This window comes from Anomalospiza imberbis, chromosome 7 (genome assembly GCF_031753505.1).
Source record: "Anomalospiza imberbis isolate Cuckoo-Finch-1a 21T00152 chromosome 7, ASM3175350v1, whole genome shotgun sequence".
In the NCBI taxonomy this organism is placed as follows: Eukaryota; Metazoa; Chordata; class Aves; order Passeriformes; family Viduidae; genus Anomalospiza; species Anomalospiza imberbis.
In genome coordinates, this window is record NC_089687.1 from 33,354,529 (window position 1) to 33,366,845 (window position 12,317).

General features: G+C 45.2%; 1 protein-coding gene across 1 annotated transcript; it reads right to left on the reverse strand.

Annotated features, from left to right (window-relative positions):
* Positions 1-5,901: 5,901 nt before the first annotated feature.
* On the reverse strand, positions 5,902-8,435 carry S100B (S100 calcium binding protein B). Its single transcript, XM_068196430.1, has 3 exons — positions 8,376-8,435; positions 7,317-7,469; positions 5,902-6,855 (listed from the first exon to the last, which is right to left on the reverse strand). The coding sequence occupies exons 2-3, from the start codon at positions 7,452-7,454 to the stop codon at positions 6,715-6,717; spliced, it is 279 nt and encodes a 92-aa protein (XP_068052531.1). The 5' UTR covers positions 7,455-7,469; positions 8,376-8,435; the 3' UTR covers positions 5,902-6,714.
* Between the last annotated feature and the right edge of the window lie 3,882 nt (positions 8,436-12,317).

A 12,317-nucleotide genomic window follows, 5' to 3' on the forward strand; every position in this document is an offset into this window, starting at 1 on the left:
TTCTATCCTGGCATATTTGGTTTGGAAGCACTGACTCAATTGGTACATGGAGTTGGTATCCATCTTTGGAAGGCGGTCTCCCTCCTGAAAGATTAAATTTGGCATGTGTTTTCCACTTCTCAGAGGCAGCCTTCTTGAAATTCTGCCATCACAATTCTTTTGGACAAGGTAAGCAGCTATGCTGGGTCTTGGTGTGCAGCTGATCTACTGCTCTGGGCAGGTAATGCCCAGTACCAGTGTTCTGACACTTTGTAGGGGATCAGTCCCTGGATGTTTTGGATTTTGGAGAAGATGCCATTTCTTTTGAGATTGAGTTCTAGTTCCTCTCTTTGGCAAAGAAAGCAAATTTGGATGGGCACTTTGACTGGTCTCAGTGAATTTAGAGGCTTTTCCCAATAGGCAGTTCTCTGGGTTAGAGCTGTTGAACTGTCAGTGGGAATGCAGATGCCAAACTGTTGAGTTTTTGTCCCTGTAGCTTTAGTGTGTAAGCAGTCCCTAGTGCCCCCCCATTTGTATCCTGACTCTGTGAGACTGAAGGCTCACGATGGTACCTAGAGCTGAGAAGGAAAGTGGCGATAGCGGGGTGTGTGTTTGTAGTTTGATGGGTGCCATTGAAATTGTAGGCAGCAAAGAGCTTTCTGCACTGACACTTTTGTGAGCCCTGGTTTTGGCAGATGTTTTCAAGTTTGTTACTGGACTCTGTAAGAGTGAAAAGGTTTGTTAGGGCAGAAGAGTTCGTGTTGCCGTTTGAATGTGCTGCAAGGAAGAGTTTGTACTTGGAAGGGGATGATCAATCAAACCTTTTTGTCCTCACACAGCTGATGTGAGAGCCGGGACGTTTCCGACTTGCCTCTGTCCTGGGGGTGGTTTCGAGCTGGGCTCGGTGTGTTTTTGTCTTTTGTGAGTTGACAGTGCTATCGTGTGGCTGTGACTGGTTGTGCAGATTATAGGCTGCAAAATAAAAGGCAGTTGCAGCACGGCCTCTTCCTTTTAGAACCTTTTCTGTGCCATCAGCTGCTCAACATGTAGCTCACACCCACTGAACTGCATCCAGCTCCCTGGAGATGTGCACTTTCCCTCAAGATCTATGTACCATCTTGCACTCTAACTCTCTCAAATCCCAAACCCCTTCAGCTGCTCGCCAAGAAAAAGTCCTACATCAAAAAGCAACTGCTGGCCTTTATAGTCCCTTTGCAGTCTGCAAGCAAGACAAAACACACTGGTGATTCGCACTTTCCTCCTTAACTGTATATAGAGCATCAGTTCTCTCAAAGTGGCAGAGTCCATCATAACAGTGAAGCAGTAACTGACTGATGGATGTGCCAGGACAGAAGGCATTTGCTGCCCTACCCTCTTTCCCGTGCAACCTGGTATTCGCAGTGCAATCATTTTCGCACACTTTCACAATGTCACCGTGTCCAAGCAGCTAGAGATCACACAGAAGGAAGTGTCAAGACAGAAGATGTTCTCGAGGTAACTCCTTCTCTTAACAGCGTTAAACTGCACACAATGCTCTGTGTCTTCTTTCCCAGACAGACCTGCCGTCGCTTTTTTCACTCTCACGTCTTTGTTGCAAGCATCCTGCAGCTGCTCTCGTAGAAAAGGGCTCTAGAAGTAAAAGCCATTACAGGGCTGCACCTTCCCTTGCCTCACATCAAACTCACCAGTGCACTCTGTCCTTCCCTTCTCTGCTGCCTCTACCATTGTGTTCTCCGGATCTCAGAGCCTAAAGGTAGGCACATTTGTTTCCACAGAGGGCTGTAAGATGAATAGGTAGCAGCACAAATAGTTCTTGTTTAACTTTACCCTTAAGACTGCCAGCTTAGGACTGTGAATTTGGCTAGCAGGCCAGTGGCAGGCACGCTCCTTTCACAGCCAGGACACTGCTCTCAGCACAGAGAACAGTGCCAGGACAACAAGCTTGCCCGGAGTGTGCCCCTGAAACTTGTGAAATGCTGTCTAAACTTTTGGAAACTTGCATTTGCACTACATTCAAGGGGAAGCCCCCTTTCTTTTAAAACCTTCAAGAAGTTGGTAGAGCACAGTGCTCTCTGCGCATTCCTTTTCAGCTCAAACTACCACTGTGCATGTTGCAACCTCGCAAAGATTAAAGATCCCGATAGATGTCTCACGCAGAAAAATGTGCAAGGACAAAAATATGTTCCTTGTGTCCTCTAATAGTGTCTTTGTAGTGCTGGAGAGTGAGGCAGTTCTTTATTCCTGGCCAGGGTTTGTAAATGGATGACAAAATTTCAGCCTCTACACAGGCATGGATAAAAAATTTTTCCACCTATTTCTACATTTTTAGCAAACAAATTTGGGTTCATTGGTTCTAAATTGCATAATTATATTTCATTCATTAGTATACTGTCCTCTATTGGTTATTGATTCCTCATTGTTCATGCTAATTAGTCCATATTTTTAGGGGTTTAGTATCTGTTTTCTCCAGTAGGGACTTTTCAACACACAGACACAGTCTTTGTTAGTCTCTTCTGGTTTCTGCAAAATGTCGTTGTAGTCCCTAAATTCTGCATTCTAGATGTCCAGCTTCAACAATACATCTTTCTTTCCCAGGCTCTTTTCATTGAAGCATATCAGATTTAGTTTATCAAAACTTAATGTGTCAGAAATTTTCCCAAGCTGTATTCCCATAAAAGTAACTTTAGACAACTTTGCTAAATGCTGGCTTAAAATGATATAAGACTAACATACTGCTTATAATTAATATACTGGTTATGGTTAATGTTTAAAAATTTAATAAAACCATTAATTAAATTTTTTAAAAGTTAATGTCACTTCTAACAGCTGCAGCAGTTTGGAAAGGCTGTAAAAAAAATCCCAAAAAGAACTCTTCCTGTCCCTCTTGCAACATGGCTCATGGGAGGTAGGGTGTCTGGTTTAACTTTCATCCAGGAAAAATGATGTGCTGCACCAGCATTACTCCCAAGCGTGTTTCCAAGTGGTTTCCTTTCTCTGACACAAAGTTCAATGCAAACACTTCGAGGTGCAGCAGCTGGGTCAGAATGCTGAGCCCACAATCAGCTCACAGCATGCAGAACACTCTGTGGTTACAGGGCTTTCCATGTTGGAAAGGAGCCCTGGGGAGTTTTTCCATGTCATCTGCATTCTTAACCCAGACTTTCAAGGGTTCCTGACCAAACCACCTGCTTTTACTTAGAGCCTTGTTTATGGAAGTAAATTAAGTTGTAGTCTCTTAAAAGAAGGCAAATGTTTTGTTTGAAAAGGCAAGAGAGGCGAGGCGCTTACAGAAGCCATTTGTACTGACAGTAGATTTAGGAAACAAACACAGCTTGATCCTGCAAAATGTGTTTTGTGTTTGAAAGCATTGCACATAACGAGACAATGGCATCTTGGAGCCTTTGCTGTTTTTCTCACTTTTAATTCCAGCCAGGCATTGTGCCTCACATCCAGAAAGTGCTGAGTGGGACATGCTTAAAGCACGCTGCATTTCAATGCCAAAGCAACTTAACTCATATTTCTCAAAACTAAGGAGTACAGGATTCAAAAATCTGTAATTCATCTTAAATTGAATGAGTGTGACATTGAAATCCCAGCTCGCAGTAAAGGTATAAGGACCATTTTTAGATTGGTTGGTGGATTTTTACCTGATTTGTGGGTGTATAAAATGTACTAACCAGGCAATGCTGAGTTCTGTCTCCTGAACTAACGTGCTGCTGTCACTGGCTCCCTGGCCCTCAGCACACTGAGGAAATGCTGTTGAAGCAGAATGTTTCAGGTTTATTCTGGGGTGCAAGTGAGTATTAAATAACCTTGCAAACATTAATGAAGCTGCCTTTATTGCAGCAGTGTTTGTAGTGAGCCAGCACTCAGCACCAGCATTTTAAAATCTTTAGGTCATTTTAGCAACAGTACTATGTTGTTGCTTTAATGCCCTTATTTATTGTTGTTACCCAGGAAAAAGGAAAGCAGCTGGTTAATATACTTCAAATATTTATGGGGTCAGATGTTTCAAATGAGATATCATGTCAGAATTCCATGTCATGACCAATTCTAATGTGGGTTGTTGCTACAATCTTCAGATTTTGTGTTTGAGTTTGGATTTTCTGCTATTTTTGGTTTGTTTAGGAGGAACTAGGCACACCAGGTTTTATGGTGCAGCTTGGTTATCCAGTGCCATATAAGCAGAGTTCTATTTTTTTCCTCTTTCAGTATATATTATTAAGATTATATGCACCACTGTATTTTCTTCCAGTCACTTCTGGTTTATTTAACCCTGTTCTCACCTAAACATAAAAGTGCTATATTTCTAGCATTCCTTTAAACTTGTCTAGCAAAGGTAACTGCAAAATCATTATTTATTTCTGCCACTTTTCTTTCCCAAATATGAATGACAGTGCTGTGCTTAGTTCTGTTCCTTTTCTGGAGTCCGTAAAAGTCCATACCTCATTTGAGGGAAGAAAACCATAGCTTTCTTTTTAAGATTTTTTTTTCTTGCTGTCAGTACATGAGCTCTGCTCTTGAATGTTTCAGCCTGGATCCACTTCCATCAACTGTTAAGATGAAGTACATGTTTTTTTAGATGAGCAACAATCAGCATTCCTGGTAAGATCCTGTGTGGAACAACTTTTGGGAGGGGAGGGGTGTCTGTAAGTGCTCTTACAGTGATGGTAACTTTTTGTCTGATGCAGGGAGAGGTTTCCCTTTGAGAGATGAACATCTCTTAAAATTATCTGAGAACAGAATAAAAGTGGAGATTCTAATCTCCCAGAGCAGAAAATTATTGCAGCACTTTAAATTCTGAAAATGTGATTTAGCAAAGGTACAATACAGCATAGATGTACAAAATCTGCCCCTCTGACACTTTTCTAGCTTCAGAAGTGAATCTGCATCTTCTAAAAATCTTAGACCCTTCCTGTTGCTGTACTTCTCTTTGTTTCAGTTTTACTACTGTTGACAAGTAGGAAACTGTCATAGTGTCCTTTCTGGTGGGAAATCCATTTGAATCCTCTTTACAGAGTCATAACCATGACAGGTGTGGCCCACGGGCAGACCCTCATACTGAAAAATCAGACCCCTCTGCTGGACCCCTTGAGAGAGGGTCCAGAGAGTCCTGTCTACCCTGACTCACCTCGGGGACATGGAGACAGATGGGGTCCCCACCCCATTCTCACACATGGCCTCAGGTCTGTGCCAGTGTTGAAAGCAGCTCAACCAAGACCTGAGGAGCATGTTAAAAATGTGGTGGAAGTAACCTGGATGCTAAACTGCTTCTCATCAAGTGAGCACTACCCTGGGATGGCAAAAATGGCTTTTTGTGTTAGGTGGAGTACAAGATGCTGTCCCTTGTGTGCCTGGCTCTGTCTGAGCATCCCCTTGCACAGCTTGGGGGAGGCTGGTGAGAATAGCAAGATGGTCCCTGTCCAAAGATGTCATTTTGTGCATAAAATCATTATAATATGTGGAATGAGGTAAAACCAGTACCATCTGAGAGCATCTTTGCTGTGAATCTGTCACTGTTGGTGCTGCGGGCCAGGAAGGCCCAATGCACAGGTGTTGCTGAGCTGGATGGCAGTACAGACTGGAAAGGCAGAAGCACAGGCTTTTTGGGGGTTATCCTGGGCTTTGCAAGGGCTCACCACTGCAAGCCCCTGGATGACCCCGGTAGCAGCAGTCACATCCTGCAGGAGGGCCCTTGCTGTCCCTGTGTCCTGGCAGGAGGACCTGGCAGTGTGGGCAGCCAGCTGGAACACGGTGCTGGTGACAATTGTGGGTTGTCTGGCCTGTCACAATGACACCAGGGAAGAGATGAGGGCTCAATGCCCAACAAGAGCCCCAGGGGCATGAGCTGTAGCAGTGCTTCAGGCCTGATCCCCCAGCCTTTCTCTTTCAGTGCGGAGCAGCCTGGCACAAAAGGACACGTTTTTCACCAGAGGCCAAACCAACGTTTTATTCCTTGTCATTTCCACACACTCAGGAGGCTGTGCCTGGTCTGTGGTCACACTGGGCCACTCCCACTTCCCTTCTCACTGAGCCTGGACACCTTGTCAAGGCATATCCCAGGCCCAGGAGCTGACCCCAGTGCAGGAGCCTCATATGCTGTTGCTTCCAGTTCTGCTGGCTGCTAAAAGCAGGATTGATCAACAAGTGAAAAGCCTGAGCTGTCAGATGGTTATGCTTTTAGATTGTTACACTTTGCCTTGCAAGCCAAGGGTGTCTCAATGTACCAAGAAATAGGTGGGCTCTGCTGAGCACCTGTGATGGGACAGGAGCTGGTTTCTAATGCCATGCCTAGAGCCCACAGGAATCACTGGGGGCCTTCCCGTTCAGGCCAGTGGGCCTGGCAGCAAGTTTCCAAAACCAGCCCCTCTGCATCCCCTCTTCCTTCAACCCCTGAATGAAGGAAGCAAGCTTGCAATGCACGCAAGCTTGGATCACAGCATCCCTCTGCTTCTAGCCCCATGCAAATTCCTGACTTAAAACAGCAGGGAAGGAGCTTGAGGCAAGGCACTCTCTCACTGCATGCAGCCCAATGGGCACTAGCCACTAGCCTTTCCTGAGCCACACAAGTGGTTTTTGTTCACAAAGCCACAGCACTTTTAATAAGCTGCTTAAGTCTAGCGCAAGCTGAACTCTAAGGTGTCTGTAATCACAGCCAGTCATTTTCCTGGAGGAGCAATGCTGCCTTGCCTCTCTCCAGCATGAGCGGAAGGGGCTCACCTGCTTCCCACCAGTTCACTCATGCTCAAAGAACTCATGGCAAGCAGCAGTGATCATTGCAATGAAGGCCACGAACTCCTGGAAGTCGCACTCTGCATCCCCATCGCAGTCCAGTGCCTCCATGACTTTGTCCACAGTCTCCTGGTCTTTGATTTCCTGAAGAGATAGAAACAGGTGGCCAAAGCTGGGGAGGACCACAGTGAGGCCCAGATGGTAACGTGTCCCCATTTCTCTCACCCAGTGCTCTCACGGCTGAATCTCTGTTCAGACACATCCCAGATATTTTGTGGATGTTCCCAGTCTACGGTGGGGCATTGTCCTGTGCCCTGGGGAATTGCAGCCACAGCTGTGCTGCTGGGAAGGGACATCTTGAGCCCCTTGGGGCAAGGTTCCTGTCAGGGAAGGTTAATTCCCCTAGCATCCAACCCACACCTCAGTCTGCCATATAGGCTGTTCCCCTCATCCTGCTGCTCTGTAGAGCTGGAGCAAAGGATTTAATGCCCTGCTGTGTAAATAAACCTCTTTGCCTGTGCAGGCTTCCCGTGGGAGACAGGGAAGTGCAGGGGCTGTTGGATGGGCCCTGAGGCCAGCCAGGCTGCGGGGAGGGCAGTACTTACCCCGAGGAAATGGGTCAGCTCGTTGTTGATGAGCTCCTTCAGTTCCGATTTCTTCAGCTTGTGCTTGTCTCCCTCCTTCCCGGAGTACTGGTGGAAGGCATCGATGATGGCGATCATCGCCTTCTCCAGCTCAGACATGGTCGTGGCGTGGCCCTGAGGTCAGAGGGGATGCTGGGAGCGCCAGCCTGGGCAAGCTCCAGCAATTCCTATGGATTTGGAAGCACGGCCACCCCGGGGCTTCGCCCATGGACCAGCAAGGTCGGACCCGCGTTCAAGGCAGAGCTGGGAAGCTCTGGCAGCAGCCCTGGCTTCGGGGGGAAGGTCACAAGAGACCATAACTCTGCTGCCAGGGGCTCTCAAAGGCAGCAGAGCCACAAGACAAGGAGAGGAGCAGGCATGGGGTCTACTCCGGGGTTTCAGAATGGCTTTGCTGTCCCTGCTGTCACAGGTCCCCTTGCCTATGCCACTGCCTGCAGACCTGTCTCCAGCCCAGCAGTCAGGGGAAGGCAGTAGGAACCAGTTTTGATCAGTGCCAGCAGGTCAAAATGAGCACTTCTCGAGCCTCCCTCTCCCACACTTGGTCTGGAGACCCTCTTGGGATATGATAGTAATTCAGATTGCAGCGTTCCCTGCAGACTTCACAAACGGACAAACCAAAGAGACTCTGATCCAAGAGGGAGAGCTGCCAACCCACCTTCCCAAAAGCTGGGAAAATAAAGAAGCCTTATTGCCTGGCACTCGTTTCGTTCATACCCCATCGGTAAATGTCTCCTGCCCTGCGACCTGGCTACTGTTTCTCCACCACAAGGTGCTGAGTCTGATCCCACAGCTGATGTCCTCCCCCGCTCAGCAGTGTCCGAACGGAAAGACTGTTACCAGACACGGTAGAAAATATCCTAACAAAAACACCCTTTTCATGCTCCAGCCCTGCCTGCTTGCCGTCCGCAGGGCCGAGGAGTGCTCCAGAGCAGAGGTGTGTGGAGCGGCGATTCTGCCGCGACAGTAGCCACCTCCCCCCCGGCAGGGACAGCCCGCCCGGCATCCCCCGGCCCCTCTCACCTCCCTGCTGCCGGCGGGGCTGTGGCACAGCGATGCGGCGTGGCCAGGCGCCGCGGGGACCCGCTGGCTTCTTATGCCCGCGGGGGACTCGGGTTGGCCGCGGCAGCCGGGGCGGGGTGTCCAGGCGGGCGCTGTGCCCGCACCGCGGAGCTGCTCGCGGCGACTGGACCCGCCGCCCACGTGGGAGCCGCTGGAAAGCCGCCCTCGGGAGAGGAAAACGCCGCCTGCTTCACTTGTTTTCTGAAGGCGGCAAGGGGACATTGTTGCAATCAGCCAATTTTTGTAAGTGACTCGTATCTAGGGATGTATCCTGTTTCAAAATGTATCGCAGTAAACTTTTTTTTAGTTTAAACAAGAGCTTGGAGGTTATCCCTAGATCCAGTTGTTGTACATTACAAATAAATTGTTATAAACGCCAATCACTTGGTTTTTAAAATTTTAAAAGTTTAATAATAATAAAATGGTTATAAAAATAGTAATACAATTAGAGTAATGAAAATTTAGAGTTAGGGCAATTACAAGACAACAAAAAGCAAAGAATTACGGACGTCCGGATGCTCTCGGGCACTTAAGCCCGAATAAGCATGCCTTATGAACAAAGGAATAATCTTTAAAAGCAGTAGCCTGTTGCATATTCATACATCTCATACATGATGCATAAATTCCTTGCAAATTAAGAACTTTTCTGGGTTTTGTCAACTTCTTCCCCTTAATCCTGGTGGTTCCATAAAGACGGAGAGAAGGTGGAAGAATGTTTGTCTTTTCCGATAAGGAGGCAGTAATTCTTTATGGGCCCCCATCATTGTCATCTCTGTGTGAAGAGTTTCTTCATTATCTCATCTCTTGCTTGAGCTAGTAAAAAAAAACCCCACATACATAGGCTCTATTTTAACTACAAAACTACATATACCATACCATTAAAATGTTAATACAGCACTTCTAATCAATATAACATAATACATATAGTATTCAATTTAATATTTGCGAAAAGCCAATAATAAAATATGCATTTTTCACATAAATCTATTATGGTGCCATTTATTTGTTCATATTTTTCAAAGATAGAATGCCTATTCTCTGTTCATTAGATGGGTCTTTCAATGCGCAGAATGTTCTGTGAATCAAGCTTGCAATTCACAGATGTGAATGCTTTCTTTAAAGCTGCTGTTCTGCTCTGAACAGTGAGCATGCAAAAATAGCAATTCCTTGTACATCTGATCTTTTCACTATGCTTACTGCAGGTCATTGGGAGCACACTATTAATATTGAACACACTTTTTCTGCTTTCTACTGCTTTAAGATTGTAGAGTCAGGCCAGACAGGGATAATAAGGTTATTTCAATTTGCTCTGCTTCACCAAACATACCACCAACAAAATGCTTTGTCAAACTGAAACCATTGCTGCTTGTGCAAAACCAGTTATACCATGAGAGTGAAGGCATCAATGAAAACACATTTTGTAGTCAGTGTGAGCATAAGACTTATACTTTTCTGTGTGTATTGTTCCAGAAATGTTGAAATGTTCAAGAAATATCCACCTAACACCAGAGACGAGTGAAACTGCAAATATTTTGAACCAATTCTATGAAGGGAAGTGTAAATCAACATGCAGAACTCAGAAAAATATGTTTGTATGGTGATTCACACTAGAAAAAAAAAAATTATTTTTAGAAACTTTGAAAAGTTATCTCAAACTTAAATTCTTTATTTACTTTTAAATGGGATCTTGATATAAAACTTGTTCACAAGTCCCCTGCCATCCCCAGCAGCCACCATGAACTGGCATTAAATGCACTTTTATCTAAACCCTGTTGCTGGACAGACATATTCCCTGGCAGTTTTCCCAAATCTGCTTATCTATGACACTGACCATGTTACTTAAAAACTTTTTCACATACTGGTGTAAAAAAAAACAAAAAACCCATGTACACTGATAATTTCCTTACATCAACTCATGAAAGTTTTTGTAACAGGCTCAAACACTGATTTGGGGAAAAATAATTTCCCCGGCATTAAGATTGAATATGTTGACTCTAAATATTTACCTGACCACTGAAATTCTTGCATTTAGGGCATTGCAAACTATAACAGTTATCTGTGCTCTGGTGGGACTGGCAGGGACAGCAGGGATGCTTTTAGGTCATGGTGTTTCTAGTGTGGGGGTAGTTTGTCAGCAATTTTACACTATTTGATTTTTTCCAAGAGTGCTTGCATTCCTGTAAGAGCTGGCTATAAATGGGGCTCTGTGTCAGCAGGAAAGAGAGAGCATTTTTCTGTTGATAGCAATTTGATCTGGTAGATCTCTAGCTCAGTCCTCAGCCAAGAAATGCATTAAAGCAAACCTTTTCTAGTCAGAGACAAGGTCCTAGCTCATCTCCTTAAACCATATTCTGATGTCATTCTGGAAAGTGACCTTTCCTTAAAATGGAACAGAAAAAGTAGCATTTGATGGATCAAAACTTGAACAGTCTTAAAATTCTCTTTCCTGGTGATTCTTGCTGTCCATTTCACCCCAAATCATTCTGACTTCTGTATTTTACAGGTGATGATCTGGAATTATGTCCTGGTAGGATGGGAATGAGCAGCAGGATCAGATGTGAACACCAGAAACCTTGACCCTCTTCTGCCTTTGCTAATGAGCAGCTCCAAGAGATTCCTGATACTTGTCCAGGCTCATATCCTTTGCAAAGGCTGCTCTCCTGGCCTGGATCATCCCTAACCCAACCCGTGACAGTCCAGGAGGTCTGGATATGAGTATGGGGCTGTGAGCTGTGCTTTCAGTGCTGCCCAAAGAGCTGCTTCTGTTGTTCTAAAATTCATGTTCTGATCTTTGAACAGGAGGGTGCAACCTTGGGGCTCCTTTCCTCAGGGTCAGAGCTTCCTTGCCAGAGTTTTGGGCTGATATGTTTAAAGAAGTAAGGGGGTTTTTCAGTGCCCAAAGCTGAGCAAAACACTTCAGTCCTCTGCCTGTCTCCCTCACAATGTGGGCTCCTCATACCAGGAGAAAAGACAGCCTATTTCTTTGTCTCTCGGGTGTGTGTGGCGCCAGGCTCTGCCAGACCATGAGACAAACGCCAGTGGTCATTGAACTGGGACAAAAAAAGTAATGAAAGCAGAGGAATTCGGGTGGGAGGGTGAAGAAGCTGCCTCTGCAGGGCTGCAGTCGCAGTGCCAGCATACACAGCAGCTTTGCAGGGAGCAGGTTCCCTGGCACCTACAAACACAACAGCCAGAGGTGAGCTAGTTCCTGGCTGAATCCAGATGAGGTTCAGACACAGAAAAACATGGATGAAAACAAGGTCTAAGTAACAGGAATTTGGCAATTATTAAAAATTTCTGGTGCAGGTGGGTTGTATAGAGATAGAAAAATGAAACCAAGTTGTTCATCTTCCATCACTCCCCTTAGGCAAATAATACCATAAATTATCTTAAGATTTTGGCATCCACGGACAAGTGGATACTTTCATGAACCTCATTTCAGGCAGAGTCATTATGACAATTTTTTTTCTTAAACCAAAAATAAACAGACTATTAAGCCTCAAATACAACACCCGTGTCAGTGAACTTCTAGAGTTCCCTCTGTTCATATAAACTGTGCAACAAAATCAGCACAGCTCTCCCTACTGAGGACCAGTGGGATGAGACACAAGTCAAAGATATTATCCCCATCCATTCTCCCTCCAAGAGAAGTCCAGCACCATCCAAAAAATATTGTGCTCCTACTGAACACAGCCAGGGCTGAACTGAGTGACCTAAGCCTAGTTTATGAAATAAATACAAAATTAATTATTTTATTCTCAAATAAAATCACTGTATCCTTTGCAGATAATCCCTGATGTTATACTGGATCTGAGCAAAGACCTGTTTGCTAGAAGAGGAGTGTTTTAAATTAAACTTGTAGTGTGCATTATATACTGTAAGTATTAATGATTATATAAGTAT